Below are 19,351 nucleotides of genomic sequence, written 5' to 3'. Positions count from 1 at the left end.
AGTGTTGTTGAAAAAGGGGAAAAGAACTGCCATCATTACATAGCCCCTGTCTAAAAAAGCATGGAGCACATGATCCAAACTACTTAATTCAAAGGTGGCACATTGAATGTTGAATGCACTGTGAGGGCTCTGGCTTGCTTGCAGAGAATTTACTGTTGTGATTAATAAGCAGCGCACAAGACATCAGGCACCAGCAACTGGGAGACTGAAAGTAAATATTTTAATCTGTTCATTAAGCTGTGTTATAACGATAGATACTCAGGCGGGAATGCCTGAGCTCCAAAGCCCAGACATTCTCTGAGGATCTGCCAAACACTCAATCCCCACCACTGCCCACCCCCTCGCGTTTTGGAGAGGCCTTTTCTACAATAATTAACTCCGACAGTTGATTCAAATGTAGTGCTGTAATTGACATTGCATGGGACATCATATTTGTTGAGCTCTCCCAATCTTCCTTAATTCTTCATGCCTGATGAAGTTGAAGTTACTCACAGACTGAAAGCAAATTACATTAAGGACGGGATGTTTTTTGTTTTAAATCTTCATTAGATAACATTTCAGACAGCAAAATGAAGTAGGTCTTTATTCAAGCCTACTTCTGAAATTGATAACATGAGGGAAAACTAAACCACTCTGGGTATGTCAGAGCTTTGAAATACATCCTGCCATCTGCATATTATACAAGTTCACTCAGTCTCTAAGTGGTTTGGTATAGGTCATTATAAACCAGATGTCAAAAGAGTCAATACCACAAGCAAAGGTGTCCTAATATCTTAGGGCTATAAGGTCTAATCAAATACATTTTAATTTAATTTAATAATTCAATATTCGTCAGCTTTTTTCTCTCTCTCAAGAGAACGTGCTAGTGGCTGAGTCACGAAACTGTAGATGTTTGAGCCAAATTAAATAGGTACACTACCTCTTTAAATTAGAGACCGCTTGTAACTGTCACTGTGGTTAGCTTCGTCTAGATCTGACCGCCTTCCAATCCACACTTGCACAGCCAGGGCTGGGGCATAGCCTGAAGTGGCAAACGACAGCCACAACTAAATAACAGCTTGTGAAAAGGAGCCGATGGCAAGCGCGTTTCCCGTTCAGAGCGCATGTGTGGACATTATGGACTTACTACTCTTTACTTCAGCCAGTTAGGAGAATCTGGAAACTTTGCGTCTTGGAAATCCGCAGGTGCAAGACGAAGGTTACACCTGCTTGGCTACATATTGGCTACTAAATTTCACTAACCCTATAAACTACTCTTTGTCAGACATCCTTGCTTGGCCGTTACACTTCTTGACTTGGTTACTGGGTAGGCTACAGGGAACGTGTTTCTTCCTCTACGTCGTGTTTGCGTCCAGCAATTTCGCTTGTCACGATGTACCAGTGTCCTGTTGCAGGGTGAATTAGTTTGTTCAGGTTGTAGGCTACCCTACGTGTTGCACCTCCAGATGATAATCGTCTCTGTATAGGTGGACCCGCGCGGTCTCCGGGACTCATTTTATTCCCATCTGCTGCCAGGGAAGTAGCATGGGAAATCAGGTCGACAAGCTGTCACATTTAAGTTATGCTGAAGTTCCGACCACGGATCCGAATGGATTGGACACGGAGGAGGACGGTCCAAGGATCGGGGTATCTTATATTTTTTCAAATGATGATGACGAGTTGGAGGACAATGTCGATGGACCAGACCTGGACCAGAATCAGGAAGAAAAACACTATGATAAGCGCAACGAAGTAGAGTGTGCCATCTATAACAGAGACGAATGTATTTACGAGAAAAGTGTCATAGCCATAGACATGGAAACGTACTCCCCTGAGAATTTACTGAACAAATGCAAAGCAGGGGACCTGCTGGAGTTCGTGGCAACCAGCCAGTATCCCCAGTGGGTTGTCTACGTCGGGGACTTTCAAGTGGTTCACCTGCACAGGGCGGAGGTGAAGAACAGTTTTCTGACGGATGCGAGTCAGGGAAGGAGGGGTCGAATTGTAAACGATTTCTACAAATTCAAGCCACTTAGTCCGGAGATGGTTGTACAGAACGCCATGGAACAGGTGGGCGCCAAAGACCGGGAACTCAGTTGGAGAAATTCCGAATGTTTTGCTGCTTGGTGTAAATTTGGTAAGCGTGAATTTAAAATGGGTGGTGAGATACGAATCGGAAAGCAGCCTTATCGTTTAAAAATAATCTTGCCGGAAAAACAGACGCACGTACTCGAATTCCAGTGTTTGGAAGACCTGATCATGGAGAAGAGGAGGAATGACCAGATTGGAAAGGTTGCTATGATTCAGGAGCTGGCCAACCACCTCAGCAATGTCGGGAGTATCAGAAGTGACCCAAACGCACACTGATGCAGTCAGTAGGCTAGTTAGGGGTGAGCTGTGATCTTGCCCATTAATAAAACCCGTGGATGATGTTTTTAAAATAATCTTTTTTGATGAAAAACAGCCGATGACAAAATAGGATATCTTAATTTAAACAAAAAGTAGACAAGCTTTGTGATAAAAGTCTGCTCCACAGCCTGATAAATTTGAAATACATAGAGGATGATCCTGGCTGAACTCTACAGTTATTACAATCTGCTGTTAAAAATGTTAAGCAAAGCAAATAATGTTTATTTGGTTTTATTTATGTCTCAGTTTCAAGTAGGTTTGAACTAAAAGATGATTCAGGTTATCAGTTAGAGTGTGAGTCAGCAATAGGCCTTCCTGTTGGTTGTAGTCTGTGGAAGTCTACCAGCAACAGTTCATTTTCTGTTTAACATTTTTTCCCACTGCGGCTGTCAGAGTTTCTGTGAAAACCATGACAAAACCATCAGGGTATGAAATCAAACCACTAGTCTTTTTTCAGGGCATTTGTAAGCCAAACAATGTCACAATAAACCAAGGGAAGCAAATGAGTTATGAAGTGTTGTTTTGTGCAAAGAAAAATGACTATTTACAATATAATTGTTATGATGGAGAATAAGGATAAAAGACTTGCCACGCGTAACAGAAACAGAATCAGAGTTATGTCATGTAGGCCGACATAGGCTACTCCAGCTAAATCCATTACACTGTTATGCAAGGTTCTTGCTTCTTATGTGTGTGTTTGTATATGTAGAATATGTAACTGTATTTGCTTTCATCTATTTGCTTTCATTAACAAAATATCCAACTTAGATGCCGGTTGCATCTCTATCTCACACTTTCATGCCTACTGGCATGGTGCCATTTCCAGGATGAAATCATCTTTAGTGACAGAAAGGATGGGCTGTAAGGCAAAACAGACCATCTCCCACTCGTATTTCTGTTAAAGCTTGTCAATAATGATTATGAATGGCAAGCCCTTTGAGGATCTGTCATTACAAACAAAGCCAAAACAGCTGTCCAACTCGGTTCATCGCAAAATAAATCCCCTGCACACAACATTACTGGGACAAGTTGGCCTGTTGTCAACACAGCAATCCTGAAGGTTCCTTTCCAGACAAAACTGACCACCATGTCTTTAAGAAGGTAATCAGCCACACTCACAAAAAACACAGCTGCTCTTATATTTTTGAGAGAGCAAAAAGTGTGCAGAGACGAATCACAAGGTGATTCCCCAGTTCAGTACTCCACACACAAAAAGCAGAGAGGGATTCACCTTCTAGCCATGCCATAGACAAAGCACCTTGGAATGGGCAGCGTTACTGTGTGTGTGTGTGCGTGTGTGTGTGATTTGGGCCTAATCTTGGCGTCTCAGCAGCACTGGGCAAACAGGCTGGCGCTGGGAGAGGAATGGAAGTAATTACAGCTGCCACACCGAGTGAGTAATGGCTACCCACAAAGGCAACAAGGCCCTCTTTGTGCATCACTTTAGCGCCACTGCTAACTGCCAAGGCAGAAACAGCTAACCCCTCTCCTTCCCCTCTCGGCCCCCCTGGCTTAATGAGCCGGGTGTCGTGACGTAGGCAGGAGAGTGCTAGATGTTTTTTTGGTGGCACTCGTTATTGGAGTGATTTGTGTCCTGGCTTTGTGCCTCCTCTCTCCTGTGGCAGTGCAGGCGATACAGCCGGCTAGCCGAGGAGGACTACAGGTGGTATTTTGTGTGGGCTGGTTGTTGTTGTTGTGTTGGTGCACTATTGGTTGGTCATTCTTAACTGGATTGTTTTTTTTTTTTTCCCTGAGAGGACCAGGCATTTTTGCTGATCTGTTGTGTTGTGTTGTGTTGACCAGTCCGAGATGATTTTTGCCAAACCGCAGGGTGGATTGCCCACCTCCTCCAATTGAGACTCTCATCTTTGAGATGATACACTGATTACACATCAAGTGGACGGTGTATTTGTGTGAGTGTTCGGAGCACTTGTTTTAAAAAGGTGTTCATTATTGACCTCCCTGGCCATTTCAGCAGCTAGATGAGAACTGGGCAGGTAGAGAGTGGGACTCGTGTGTATGTTGGGGGAGGTGTCATAGCTGTCTTATTATCTTTCGGCCATTAGCTCAGCAGCATGCATGCCGAACCCCAGAGTGAGATTAGTTTGCCACGGGCTAAGGCAGTGGACCATGATTTTCCTGTGTGAACACCAGTCAACTTTTTCCCATTAGCATATTTTATCTCACCATCAAAAACCTGCCTCATCACCCAATCCAATTATCATATATTATCTTCATACCTGAATAATTTTTGTCCTCCTCTTCAATTTTGTAGGGTTTGTCATGCCTTATCACCCCAAGCGTTGATAATTCTTCTGTAATAGTATTTAATGATGTCCTTTATTTACCATTTCTGCCTCACTTATCAGAAATGGTCATAAGTGTCCCCTTTAATAATATACCCTATGGCGTACTTGCGAAAAATCTTCTTAATTCTGATAAGCCAAGTGTAAAATTATGCAAATGTTTTTTGTGGCAGAAATAAGTCTTTGGTCCTTTTTCAGATGTCTAATGATAACATCTACTGTATACATATTGTAAAAGGTCTTCTCAGTGCAAGATCAATGCAATGACACTACCACTCAGAGTTCTTTGTATCTGTCTCAATGATACAATAACTAAACTGAAAAACAAGACTTGAATTTGGTTCTTTTAGTGCCTCTTGGCTTGCTGTACTTGTCCATCATTCACATAGTTCTTTTATCAGCAGCTTGAGAGGCAGAGGAGCTGGGCTACTGGAGGTAATGAACAGGAAGGAAGTACTTCAAGTCTATTTGCATTTCCCACTATTCAGGCTCAGTTGATTTCTTGCTGCCAAACCTGTAAACAAGAGGCCCCCAAGATAATGATGTTGTGAAACTAAGCAAATTATACTAAAGAAATGCCAATTTTCATGGCACACTGACACGCACCGTCAACTTGAAACTTGTATGTGGAGAGGCAATTTGTTTTTTAGGAAAAAGAAAATGGGACAAGGCTTCATGCCAATATGATGATTTTGATTATGTTAAGATTTATGAGATGGTGCGGACATCAGAGTTGTTGACACAGAGGGAGATGATGATTGAGAGGACCTGTTAGAGGACATCAACAATGCATGGCTGGAAATGTCCACATTCAGAATTTCTCTTCACTGTCAAGGTTTAAGGGGAAATCATATCCACAGTGTGATAGATTGTGTATTCAAGAAGAATTATAGTTAGTTAGTTTATTTGTCCTTACATAGGAAATTTGTTTTCACATACCATACAAGCCTCACAGACATGAAATACATAGGTACACACAGTTACGGTTCTTCACCCACCACCCTGTTACCACATACCCCACCCCACCCAATTATGAGTGTTAAAAGTGAATTTGTCTCTTTAAAATTGTGGGTTATCTTTTTAAAGTGAAGCAAATGATGTAATTTGACTTGTACAGAGGTTGTAATAATTCAGTAACCCAAAACAACACTGAGTGGGAGTGATCAAGTAAAATAGCACATTTCCTGTTTTTTTTGTTCCCAAGGCAGCAGTTCAAGTTTGTGTTAGAACTGGATTGAAGACATAATTATGATGTGCAACATGTATCTAGAATGCGTTCGAATGCCAAAACCTCTCACAGTGTTCCAAACTGTCAAAAGTTGACCAAGACAGATGGTCTCTCAATGCTTAAACAATACAAAATTATCTGAGTACTTCAGCATCAGCAGGGACCAAACCTAAACAGAAAACTTGAGTGAAAAAGGCCTAATTAACTCACATTTAGTTCCTATCAGTTTATGAAATGTCTAGCCTGTCTCCAACTTGCCTTTGCACTATGTGCTTCTATTCCTCGTGTCTGTCACAGGCATTCCTTCCTTTTGTTTGCCTGGTGACTACTTGACTGATATCTCTAAGTACACTTGATATCTTTGTGTGTTCACTTGGATGTTATGGGCAAAGTCACAGGAGCACGGTCTCCTGGGCTGTTGTCTTCAGCTCAGAAACCTAATCGAATTCTTGGTATTCAGCCAGGCATGTCACGTCATCAGCGGTAACTAGCTTCGCTCTGACTGCCAAGCACTCTTGTTATTTTTAGAATATTATTATATCGATCAGTTGGATTCATGCACCACAACAAGTGCTGTCTGTGCCGGTATTCTGCTGCGCAGTTTCAATTTTTTTCAGCCGAGCTCAGGTGTTCCGTTTCCCTTGGTGGCAGCGCTGGGGTCAGGCAAGAGTCTGTTCCTGTCAACTACTGTACACCAACCCCCCCTTCTCTTTCACACTCTTCATGTCCTCTCTTTATTTATTTTTCCATTGATGATGAAACTTTCCTGTGAGACAAAAACAGTGTCTGTGTTTTCCATCAACCATGGAGACAACATGTCTTAAAACTTTCAATTCAAGACTAAGACTATAGGTAGGGCCTACTGCAGGACCTTGGAGCATGTATGCCACGCTGGCTTTAACACCTGTGCAAGTAATCAACATGCAGGAGAGCGCTATGGAAGGTCATCTAGGTAGCTCTCTAGCGCAGATAAATAACAGGCTCAGCATTTATGAGAGCTATTTTCTTCTTCGTCTCAATGTTCTTACTGTCAAGATTTGTAGTTGGCAATTAGTGAGGAATACTGGACTAGTCTTTAATTTTCTGACACGCATAAACGAAGCATTGCAAATTCTCCTCAGCCATTTCGGGGGGCACATATCTGGTGCATGATGATCCTGAAGCTGTACTCTCACCGGTGTGGCAGACCCATTGCCTACCTCTCTCTTCTCTGGTTGTGACTTGCTGTACGACTGGAGAGGAATATTGATGCCCAGGGGGGCAGGAGAATGTTGACCCAAAGACAGGCTGGTTGTAGTTGGCATCACCACTCCGCTCACATTCAGAATTCTTCTAAATACCTGTTATTTCTATATGCTGTGGAAGTACGACTTTCCAACCAAACCTGACTGGGAAATTCAATGATGGAAAGAAGACAACATACTGTTTTTGGGACTTGTTTTTAATTCTCTTTCTGTTTTCAACATGAAAGGTAAGCAATCATGTCTCACAAAATGATTGTTAGGCCGTCATTTTTTTTTAACCAATGCCTGTGCGTTCTCTTTTGAACATCCCAGATAGCAGTTGAAAGAAGAAAGCTATGTTTGATTGTGTTTATCTTTTATATAAGGAAAGCCTATTTGATCACCAACATGAAAGCCATCACTGAACAATATACTGTAGACGCCACCACTCTGGAAATTATACTAAATTGAATCCTTCCTCTCCTTCAAAAAGATAGCTAGTTTTTGATAAATTGCAGTTGCAGAATTAGCCTTAACCTTATATGACAAAAAAACACCAGTTACAGCAGATTACCATGTCAGAAATTCACAGCTTTATATTGAAACAGACAGGGGAGAAAAGACTGTTAAATGTGAGTGAGAAACAAGATGGATGTCATATTAACAAAAGTTCCTGCTGTTGTGAGGCACCACTGCTGGCCATATTTGCTCTGGACAAACACACAGTGGCCACACAACCTGGTTGGCTAATTCAAATTCTTTCCCCGGATAAAGTAAAGCAACAATGAAGTCATTCAAGCATATTCTGATTGCTCTAAGCCCAAGTACCTGCTGGCTCAATCAAAGCACTAGAAAATCCACGGCTTCAAGAGGCTTGATTGCAATGCTGGGCAACAATAATAACTAACACAGAGGATCACAGTGGGAATAGGCTGTGCGTGGCGTGCAGGTCAGCTGAGAACCAGAATCATATCTTGAGGCAGCTCAAGGAGCTGGCCTCAACAAGCGCTTGGGGGAATATTAATAAGACGATATGCCTTGGCGGTTACAAACGGCAAGACCACAGACCATGGAATCCGTCACAGAGAAGGTGGTTGGGATAAGCTTGATCTTGTATGTGCATGTCAGCGTGACCAATTATGACGTGTCTGGCTCAATGGACACTTATTGACCCAACACATGGGCTTATGAGGTCTTTCAGCTGCATGGTCCTGTTATATTGACGTGTATAGTTGGGCTCTGCAATATGACCAAAATCTCATATCCTGATGTAGGTCATTTCATAACACGATTATGATACATAGCACGATATGGCACATTTACTGCAGATTTGTCAACTTGAAATTACACTCTAAATACACTTAACAAGCCTGGCCTTAAATGCAAAGAGAATTCCAGACTCGGTACAGCGCAGATAGGATCTATGACAGGTCAAGAAAACCTGGCTCTCAATTTATACATCATATACAGTATATCATATATATATATATACACACAGGAAGGAATTATGATGATAACGGCACACCTCTAGTGTGTAGGCTTGGAGTAGATAAAGTAAATAGCTTGTTATACTCATCTAACTCATCTAGGTATGAATTCCATGCGTACAAATGAATCCCATCATCTGTGACATTTTGATCAGGAAACATACGGAAGGTTTAGTCATGTGCCATGCTGTGCTTTGCTGTTCCTGTGTCTGTGGCTTCTCTCATTTAAGAAGCACCTGACATTCGCAGAAGGTAAAAGTCATCTGTCAAAACAAAAAAATGGAGGCGGCTTCCTGGCTTGATGATGGTAATTGGTAGGGTGGCTACGTTTGTGTTCTGGAGGGGGATTTAAGAGAGAGAGAGAAAAAAAAGAGAGAGAGAGAGAGAAGGAGAGAGAAAAAAAAAGAGAGAGAGAGAGAAGGAGAGAGAGAGAGAGAAGGAGAGAGAGAGAGCCTCCGTGGCACTGTGGAGGGGACTGTGTGGGGTGTGCAGGAGTCACGCTGTGCAAAGAGGCACATGAAGGAGGGCTGCTGACACTCAAGCTTGACAACAGCCACCCAGGGGCTGGAATAGGTGTGACGAATATGGCCTGCATTTAGAATGCCGCAAAATACAGCTCACCTTCGTGGAAACACCAGGTTTTATGACAGAAAATGAGACTGTCACTTTGTCACTGGTCTAATGCTGCGCAGCTTGTTGATTGTTTCGAGGAAAAAACGTTGAGTTTTTATGGATGTGTAATATGTGTTCCTTTCTGCAATGAGTGAAAACTGTGATGAAGTGTCAATCTAGAGCCATAATGTCATGAGCATGAATGTGGGGCAGTAAAGGTCATGATGAGGTATTTTGTGTACAGAGAAGCTCATATTCTACTAGCGTGTTAAGAGGGAGGGTACTTAACCTATGTTAGTTTCATAATCGTATCTCACTCCATGCATTGAGCCAGAAATATATCCTTTCCAGTTTTATGTCTATGGAGAAATGGGACCCTCTCTCGGTTGACAAGAAAACATAATTAACCAGGAAGCATAAGTGAGGCTAATGGAATTGAATGCTAGAGACAGTGGAATAGGAAAAGTCACAGAGCTCAGTCATTGCTCCATAGCTTCTTTTTAAATCCTCTATATTGCTTTTGTTTTGAGACTATTTGTCATAGTGGTTGTTTCATGACTACTCCAAATAGGAAAAAGCTGCTTTGTCTGCAGGCTTCGAGCATTTAAACTCTAAACACCTGTGATCGTTTACCGTAAACACAGCAGAAGCTGACTAATAAGTGGTTCCAGGGAGATGTGAGAACTCAAACGTGTCACACTAATTATGAGGATGAGAGAGAGAGGGGAGGTAATGGGACAATTCTGATAGATCTCAGTATCAATGTGCATTCCAATCCATGACCAAGGCTCAGAAGATGTTCCATGTTGACATGAATGCCTCTAAAATGGTTATATTTCGCCTCTATCTTCTTTCTCTCTTTTTATACCTCAGTGATTATGCCCTCTTTCATGAGCAACAGGAAATGATTGTGTCTTCACAGATCATGATGATACCATGTCAATGACTGGAAATCATCCGTTTTGTTTTACAACAAAGCCATAAAACAATGGTGTGTGAGTGCACGGCACGATATCAATTACGATTTAAATACCAATCTCAGAGAATATCACCACCCTGCTGTACTTGGCAAATGCTGTTTGGAAAATGCTGGAAAACAGCAGTAAAAAAACATTGAGGTTCTTTTTGGCTGATCTCTCCTATAGGACTCAGACTGTGTCCCCGGCTAACCACATCTTATTTAGACGGTCACACCAGAGCATCTGTGTGAATACCCACAATCCCCTGTGGTGCTATCTGTGCCCACCTGCGGGCTGGCCCGTTCCCTTAGTGATGGAGCATCTCGGGGGGAGCCACGGCAACGCATATCAAATGTTGAATCATATCTTCCTCAATTACAACGCTGTCTGTGAGTCTGCCTTACTGTGGAGACACGCAGCAGAGAGGGAGAGAGGAGAGGGCTTGTACGCGTCAATCACAGACCTCTGCTCCCTACAGGGCTAGCCGACAAGATTCAGTTACTAAACCCTGTGAGGTTGTCTCTGAACGCTGTGACTGAATGTTGAGTTTGTCAATATTGTCTTGAATGCTGAGTTGAGTGCAGGAATGTTCTATACAAAATGAAATGCACCTTCTTCTAAGACAGAATGGTAGCTTCCAAACATACTGCAAACTGTCTGCACACTAGCATTGAATCCATGCACGTATCCAATACTCTCTTATAATGAATAGTGAATGCACAGAGAGTGGTTGCATCAGGTCTTATTCACGCCATCTCACTGAAGGCAGAAATCCTCATTTGAACTCTAAAAAGCTATCACATTCAGTAAGATGAACTTGTAGAACACCCCCTGTGCTTAACAACAGAAATGTGACTTGGTTGCCAAGTAAGCCATGACGAGGACTTTAGCCCCGGGGCCCAATAAGGCCGTAACATTTGAGAACTGACTGGGGCAGTTGGCATTGACTTTCACCAAACCAAGCACAGCTCAGTAGCACATTGCTGCATGGAGCTAAAAGGCCCACTGCTAATTGTTTTTCTCATTATCTATTCCCTCTAATCCTCACTCCGACCTCAGGCGTCCATCGCGGACCCGTCCATGTCCTTTTTTTTTCAGTGCCGTCCAAGTCTTTCGATTCTCTCTCTGCCGTTTGCAGCTTGTCTGGCTTTTTTCCCTTCTTCTTCCCCCCCCCCCCCTGTTGCCTGTAACTGTCAACACTATGGCGTATCCCACTGATTTCGCTACACAACAGGCGAAAGAATCCTGGATTTGAAGTCCTACATAAATGATGTCCGCCGAGATGGACTCAGTGTGAGCGCCTGGAGCAGCTTCAAACCAGCCCCTGCGTGAAGACTACATACCTGGAGACGAGGTGATGAGAGACACCTGAAGACGAGGTGATGAGAGACACCTGCCTGCCCAGAGGCCTGGACCGGCTGCTTGAAAGCTGCTGGTCACCTGGAGGCGAAACGACCTTCAGATGGCCGACCCAGGTGAAAGGGAATTGTGGGATGTGCGGCGGTGGACACAGTCGGACATCAATGAGCACCTGCTGATCACTGTGGTTGTGGTTAGGAGGGGAGACTTGTCCAGCTGCAGCGGTATGCCTGCCTGTGAAAACAACAACAGCCAACTGGGTACCAGGCTTACAAGAGGATTGATTTATGTGCTCACAAAAGACAAAAGTGTGGCCTGAATTATTCCAAATATATATGAGAATACACTAATACAATTATATATCGTGTCATAGTGTAATAGCCTACACTAATGCATAGTACATAGAATTTATTTATGGTAATATCTAGTCTTGTAGAAAAGACAGGTCATGCCAGAGGGGATGGTAAATATTTTTCTTATAAATGGGAAAATTGGACTAAGACGTGCCTCAGTCTGCAGGTTTCAGTTTCTGGGTGGATCGGTGCAAACCCTTGTGACTCATTGATCTCTCTGTTCTGTACAGGGAGTTTCTTTTTACATCTCCACCACAAAGGAAGTCAGTCTTGCAGTCACATCTGCATTTTGACAACGTGCCGGATGCTTTGTCATCATGACTTCCCCCTATCCCCTATACTGTATATACAGATGCACTCACACACACAAGCGCACGCACGCACACACATACACACACACACACCTACTTATTGCATTCAAGCTTCATACTTCTGCAGACTAAACTGACTTAATCTCCTGAGCCTAACCAAGGACCACATTCTAAACCAAATGGCCCATGTCTTACAAAATGATTGGTTTCTGTAAGCCATGGGCTACTAAAGCAGCTCAAAGTGTAACAAGAAAATAGCAGATTTTGTATCAATAATGAATGTTTATATTTCTAAAGCCTTACAGCTATGAGTCTGTGAATTTCCTGTTTATTTTCCCTCCTTCCTCACTCTCTCTGGTCCTTAAACTTAGCGGCGGACGTAGGGCCACTGACATGTAAAAGCTCTCTGGGGTCCACGGCGTAATTACGCTGCGGCACCACGCAGAGTTTAGCACAAAGGTCTAATAATCAGGCCGAGATGATCAGGAGCACGGCCCGCGCCAGAGAAAGGCAGCGTGGCTGAAATGTAATTAAAAAGGGCCTCCGTGTTTTACGGCGGGAGATGGCGCATACCACGCTTTCGCCTTTATCTGCGCCGGCGACAATTCAACCCCCATGCTGCTTTAAGTCTTGCAGCTCTGGCGCCGCCGAAACGCAAACAGAACAGGCTCGATATGAGACTGCTCTTTTCATTGCACATCATTGGCGACTTTAAATACTCTTTGCGCTGATGACTTTCCACTGCTACTGTGACACGGGGCCACATGTCAGAGAGGCGAGTTGAAAAGGCAACTGAAAGCGGTTCCTTCCATGTGTAAACAACAAACGGTATTGCCATCGTTGTCATGGCGTCTCAGCACAGACTCTTTGATGGGGAATGAATTCTGCAAACCCCCACCCTCCTTCTCCCTCTCCCCTCCTGCTAGAAAAACTGTCTGGATTTTTTTATTATTATTTCTCCTATTATTGTTGTAGCTTGGCAACTTTTTAAATTATTGAACTCCCTCCACTCTCTCCACAATGAGTCAGTGCTTTAGTTTGGCAAAATTGAGAACTCAATCATGCCACCCTCATTACATTTTTCCCCTTTCAATACCTTTTCACTTCCACTGCACTCAATTTCACTTGCAAGTTAATTTGCTTACAGGTGTCTAGCAAATGAAGAAATGTAAATTGGTTTTCCTTTAGAAGTTATTTTTAGTGGTTTTAAAAAAATATGTGTGTACAGAGTGTTTCGCAAATGAATAACCTGCTTAGACCAGGAGTGGGGGCAGCTAATGTTGTCGTGTGCACAGTACAAGCTTCTGAGGGGCTTATGCCGGCTAACTCTGTTAAGCCTGTACGCTATGCGGATGGAGTTGGAAATGGTGAAAACCCCGTCTCATCTGGAGTCCTTCCTGCCTGCATGCCTCCCCTCTCTCCTTAGTCTGTTAAACCATAGACTGTATATATGTATTAACAGCTTGGTGCTGAGAGGTTTGGTGTTTGGTGGGCATGCACTTATGTGTCTGAGTGTGTGTGTGTGTGTGTGTGTGTGTGTGTGTATGTGTGTGCGTGCGTGCGTGCGTGTGTGTGCGCGCGCACGCTAGTGACATTCATTGTCAAGGGGGATATTCTATCCGAGCGTTGCTATTTCACAGCCCCCACACCAGCCATTCTCCGAGAGACGCGGCCTCCCTCACAGCCCAAGAAGGCTTTCAGTCCTGTAGCGGAGTGTTGTCAATGAACAGAATAATATCACGGATTACAGATTTGTGTGGGCTGAATGAAGACATGAAGATGTCAAAACGCTCTCTCACTGTCTCACCATCTCTGAGTCTCTATATCGTCTCTATATTTCTTATCTTCCATGTTCAACATCCTATCTGTATGCTACTAGACCTTGAATTTCACCTGGGGATCAATAAAGTATCTATCTATCTATCTATCTATCTATCTATCTATATTTCTTATCTTCCATGTTCAACATCCTAAAGAGCTCCCTTTCCTTTTCCCTCCCCCCTCCAAGTGCCATGTGAACTGGGGAAGCATTTTCCTGCGCGCCCCTCACAGAGCCATCGAGAGGAGCAGCCAGCGCTGTTGCTGAGACAACTGATCCAGGAGTTTTGGACGGACCACAAGGGGCTTTATGGGTCGAGAATTTAATCTAGTAAGTCTGGTCAGTGTACACTTTCACAGGCCTTTTATAAAGCACTGTGGTGCCTGGTGAATGCAGCTATCCCCTGCATTGATTCCCACATACTGCTGTGGAGCCCTAGCTGTAGCTTTTCAAGGGGACGGGGGACTTAAACCATTAAACCCTTTTTCAGGAGACGCTGAATGGGTTGGTAGGCTATTTTGGGTTGTTATGGTTTTGCTTTGGAAAAATGCTAGTTGGGAATTTGCATGTGAATACGTGGGTCAGTCTCCAGATTTCCGGCTCCGTTGTATTCTATCGCCGTTCCCATACCTCCCCAAAACATTAACCTGTAGTCCATCACCGTCATGCAAAGACACGAACCCTCTCAGCACTCAGTCTGTTCTGTGGCTCTCGGATGTCTCTCGACTCATTCATTCTTTGGCTGCGGGGCTGATTTTTCTCTGTTGCTGTATCCGCCCGCATGGTCCTGTCAGTGCCAACATCAACACTCCCTCAACTTGTCTCTTAAGCATCATTAAACTGGCAAAGAAGCAGGCGGCATAATCCTTTGTTTGCCTTCCGTTCTCCAGATATCTTGTTCGGCTTGTTTAAATGGTACGAACGTGTTGTTCCCCCCCCCCCCCCCCCGACGGAAGTGCGTCTGCTGCCTCTGAAAAAGTTTGGCAATGGCTGAGAAGGAACAGGTTGTCAGGCTCTGAAAGAGACTTTTATGGCACAGCTGGCCACATGAAAGCACATCAGGCACATCAGTTAAACCAAGAATAGAACAGCAGCCCAGGGGAAAATTGCGCTCAGGGTCTCGCTATAGGTTTCTATTTTGTGCACTTACAGATCTGAAAAGAAATCACTCAATTTATTATTTTTTATCTTTATTTTTGTACCTTTTATTCTCTTGTAAATGTTCCAAATGGACCAGCAGTTAAAAAATGCTAGCTTTCATGGACGCCATCATGTTAGCCTGTGATCCATTAAGTGTGGGGAGTGCTTGTGCCCGGGTGGGAGAGGAGTGAGAGCATTGTGCAGTGGGAAGATTACCGAGAAATTACTCTGACATTCACATTATCGCAGCAAATGGCTCCACTGCATTTTACAAGGCCCCTGCCTCAAAAAGGACAAAAACAACAACCCAGAGAGAAAGGGATGAAGGACGAAGAGTTAAATCTCTCAGTCCTGACAGAACTGGGAGCAGAGAGAGAGAGAGAGAGAGAGAGGGGGAAATACACCTCCAACCGTGTTTCGCATAAGTTTATTAAAAGATTAACTTTGCTTTGGTCACAACATTCTCTTTGGAACATGTTGCTTTCTCTGGACAAAGGGTATTTTCAGAAAAGCTGGAACAGTGATTAGGAGATCTGCTGTCCTTTACTGCTAATTAGCCAATAACAAAAAATAAATCCAAGGTCAGATCAGTACTCAAGTACAGTAGGCCTACTTCTACTGTATGAGTAATGCACAAATGTAGCGGGAAATGTAACAAAAGTCTGCTGTGTTGTACTTCAGTTTTTCAGAGGTAAATAAATCAATAAGAAATGTGACTGAATTTGAAGAAATATTAAAACTGGTCAGCATTAAAGCCATGTAGTCTGCACTGCTCCAAACATCAGGGGAGGGAGGTTAAATGTTAACATGTAATATTATGATGTGGAGTTTCTGAAGGGAACACATAAAATGTAGGCTTTGTAGTGATCAAACTAACTTGTCTGTTTGTTTGACTGATGACTGTCACTTCAAGTGCTTTAAATAAGTCATTTCCACTAGCCTTGAGTATGACTACGTCAGGCTACATTTCCACCATATGTTACAGAATTTCAGGGGGGAAAGAAGAAAATTGGCATCAATTATTATTATTATTATTATTATTATTGTAGTTGAGATTGCAGGCTATTGAAAATCCTAATGGTCAAATAAGCTACTTGGTGCTGTGGGAATTGCGCCACGCTGTTCTAATTCTTGAGCTAAACCTTGTTACATTCAGACTGATGATTAACTTGCAGTGCTACCTTGCTGTCATATTCATGTAAATGCTGCCCTCTAGTGGCTTGTCTGGGTGCTACAATAGAACTAAATAAATGTTTGGAGCTGACTGGTGATCCTGACATTAATGAAATGAATGCTGGGGCTGTATGAAAGTATGATCTAATTTGTCATTTTCACTTTTATTGCCTCAAGAAATCACATGGTATGTGTGCAAATTCAGTTATAGTCAGTACTCATGGTAACAGTCGAAGCACTACAATGCAATGCTTTTGTTTTTGCAAAACACCTCAGAGAATATTCATTTGGATCAAAGAGTCTAAACCTCAAAACACAACTTTTAAAGCCTGAATTTCTCCAATGCCTTTTTTCCCCTCGTATCTTCAGCTTCTATGGGTATTCCCAGGCTAGCTTCTTGGCCTACCTGTTTATCAGCGATCTTCATCATACGTTTTAGATACAATTAAAACAGTATTTAATTGCTACTAAAGTTAATCCATCAGTGTCTACTTTGACTTGCAAATAACTTTTGTCTTGATTTATTTCGGAGCCTGTGATTGACAGAGGTCTGAAAATATCCTGCTACTGAAATAGATCGGAACAAGGCCACCATCTTTGAACTGTCATCAGCACTGCCCACAGCACTGGATAATCTGGTCCATTTCCTGGTCCATTTCCTGTCACCTCCTCTCACACCTCCACTTCCCTTAAATCTCTCTGAAGGAGTCAACCAGAAGCACTGGATATATACACACGTATATACGTGTATATTACACATGCCCTACAGACAGACACTCAAACAGACAGACAAACGGATAGACAGCAAAACAAACAAGGATTTACTAGCTGAAAAAGCGCACAGCCTTTTGTGATGTCTGGCGCAAGATTCCAAAACCCTTTTTATGAGCAGTGACCGTGTAAGTGAACCGCAGTAGGTGTGGGAAAGCCAGTGCTTTTCCTCTCTCTCCATTCCTCTTGGGCCTTCGTGTAAATATCTTTACATTTACATACACTCCCTTTGACTCTCTGTCTCTCTCAAATAAATATGCACACAAGATCACAGACACATATATCCATGGGCGTGTAGAGAGGAGCGGTGTGTGTGTGTGTGTGTGTGTGTGTGTGTGTGTGTGTGTGTGTGTGGGGGGGGGGGGGGGGGGGGGGGGGTGGACTTAGACTTCTCCATTCTACGTCATCCGACGGCAGTGAGTCATCAAGCAGTTGCAGTGGTGGCGTGCGATGCTCCCTGGCGCCAGTCCAGAAACGTAGATGCTTCAGCTAGCCTGTTGATAGCTAATCCTGTCTTAATCAGCTGCTTATGCAAGGGCCTGTGACTTCATAGGTGGTGGGAAGAGATACCTGGCATTACGAGCCAGAAAGGCTTTGCACTCCTTAAAACCTGACAGACAGAGAAAATGAGAGAGAGAGAGAGAGGGTAAGAGAGAGAGAGAGCAAAAAAACAGAGAGAGAGAGTGAGAGAGAGCGAGCAAGGAATGAGTGCACTATTAAGGCACTTCCCCCCAAGGTCCTTTTGGAAAGCAGAATGTTTTTTGGACTTAATTAGAAGGTCACAGCTGAAGACACACAGATTTCTGTTCTAACCAGGGGGTCACATCTCTTCTATGCTATATGGCACTCCTTAATGTCTGCGCATGCATTAATGTGGTTAGTGAAGATGAGACTGACAAATGAAGTATGCAAAAAATGATCTTTACTTTTGTTTTGCTTGTCCACCGAGCTTTTAATGTACAAGTCCAGTATTTACATGGTTTTCATTTACACAATGAACGTTTTTTCCCCATTTAACCTTTTGGGTCTAGCCTTGAGGTTCGGTCACAAATACATAATTCACAGTGCAAAATGAACTTTGTGCACTAATGTCAGTATCATTTATGAGCTGTAATCATCTGCCATTTTTAGCAATGTTCGCCCTGTCAGAGAAAATGCATTTTTGTGCTAAAAGGCTTTTCAGAGAACAAGTAACACACAAACAGGAAATACCTTTTCATTACATCTGATGTGCAACTGCTCTTAATGGAAGGGGGAGAGAGAGCTTCTGGTTGGTAACTCATAACACAGTTGGCCTGTAACGGTGGGTTTGTGAAGAGTGAAAGTACAAAACACACACACACAGACACAAACCATTCCCAGATGTCTGTCTCTCTCTCTCCCCTCACTTTCTCTCTCTTGAAAAGTGTTGAGTCGTAAGACTTCTCACATTGCACCTCACCTGAATCTGTAGGCTGTATCTCCTACTTAATTGAAACACAATCACAAAGTTCAAGGCCGAGATGCAATAAATGGAAGGATGTGACAACACAACAACAACTCCAGGAGAGGAAAAGCCTTCTCTGGCTGTCGACATGAACCGTGTAACTGGCAGATTGTCCTAGGTCTGCTCTCACTGTGCTAAAATATTGCTCCCATTAATATGCTATACCTGGCAACATGTTCTATGCTGCCTGCCTTTAACCGCCAACACCATCAATCTGTCCTTGCAATCTGTTATCGCTAATAATAACTACAACTCTAAAACCATCGTCATCTAATCACCAACACTATGTATAGATGTGATGCCACGTGTAATTGCTATGCTACACAGGAGGGTCCCGCTGAATGGGGTCTTGTGTTACAGTAGGAGGGGGATGTCAGCAGCGTGCTATCAGCTGAGCTAGCGGATGGCTAATAGTCCCTCGTGCCTAAAGTGTCAGTGAAGGGCACGACACTGTCTCCTCAAGCCCTACTTAACACTGCAGGGTGAGAGACAGATCGGGAGAGAGTGAAAGAGAGAAAGGGAGAGAGAGACAGAGAGAGAGAGAGGGGGGGAGGGAGAGAGAGAGGTGTAAGGTTAAGGTGAACATGTGGCGAACCTGATATAGAACAACGTACAGTACGAGTGCTCATGCACAAACATAAAGAACCACACCCGCTGTTTCTCTATGCTGAATGAGACATGGCCCAGCAAGTGGTGTGTGTGTGAGAGAGAGAGAGAGAGTCAGTTATAGCCTCTG

The 19,351-nt window shown here is 43.3% G+C and overlaps 2 protein-coding genes across 2 annotated transcripts in view; one reads left to right on the top strand and one right to left on the bottom strand.

Annotated features, from left to right (window-relative positions):
* Window positions 1–586: 586 nt before the first annotated feature.
* Window positions 587–2,891, top strand: lratd2a (LRAT domain containing 2a). Its single transcript, XM_042077218.1, has one exon. The coding sequence runs from the start codon at window positions 1,525–1,527 to the stop codon at window positions 2,344–2,346; it is 822 nt and encodes a 273-aa protein (XP_041933152.1). The 5' UTR covers window positions 587–1,524; the 3' UTR covers window positions 2,347–2,891.
* Window positions 2,892–18,034: 15,143 nt separating this feature from the next.
* Window positions 18,035–19,351, bottom strand: part of trib1 (tribbles pseudokinase 1) — a 7,899-nt gene continuing 6,582 nt past the window's right edge. The window contains exon 3 of the mRNA XM_042077200.1: window positions 18,035–19,351. This exon is cut by the window's right edge and continues 977 nt beyond it. The gene's annotated coding sequence lies outside the window, so the exon portion shown is untranslated.

Source organism: Alosa sapidissima, chromosome 21, assembly GCF_018492685.1.
Source record: "Alosa sapidissima isolate fAloSap1 chromosome 21, fAloSap1.pri, whole genome shotgun sequence".
NCBI classification, from domain to species: domain Eukaryota; kingdom Metazoa; phylum Chordata; class Actinopteri; order Clupeiformes; family Clupeidae; genus Alosa; species Alosa sapidissima.
Note: the sequence above shows the minus strand (reverse complement) of the source record. Positions and strands in the feature narration are given on the sequence as shown.

What these genes read in the sequence shown, in the direction of transcription:
- lratd2a (XM_042077218.1), top strand. Translation starts at nt 1,525, where the DNA reads ATGGGAAATCAGGTCGACAAGCTGTCACATTTAAGTTATGCTGAAGTT.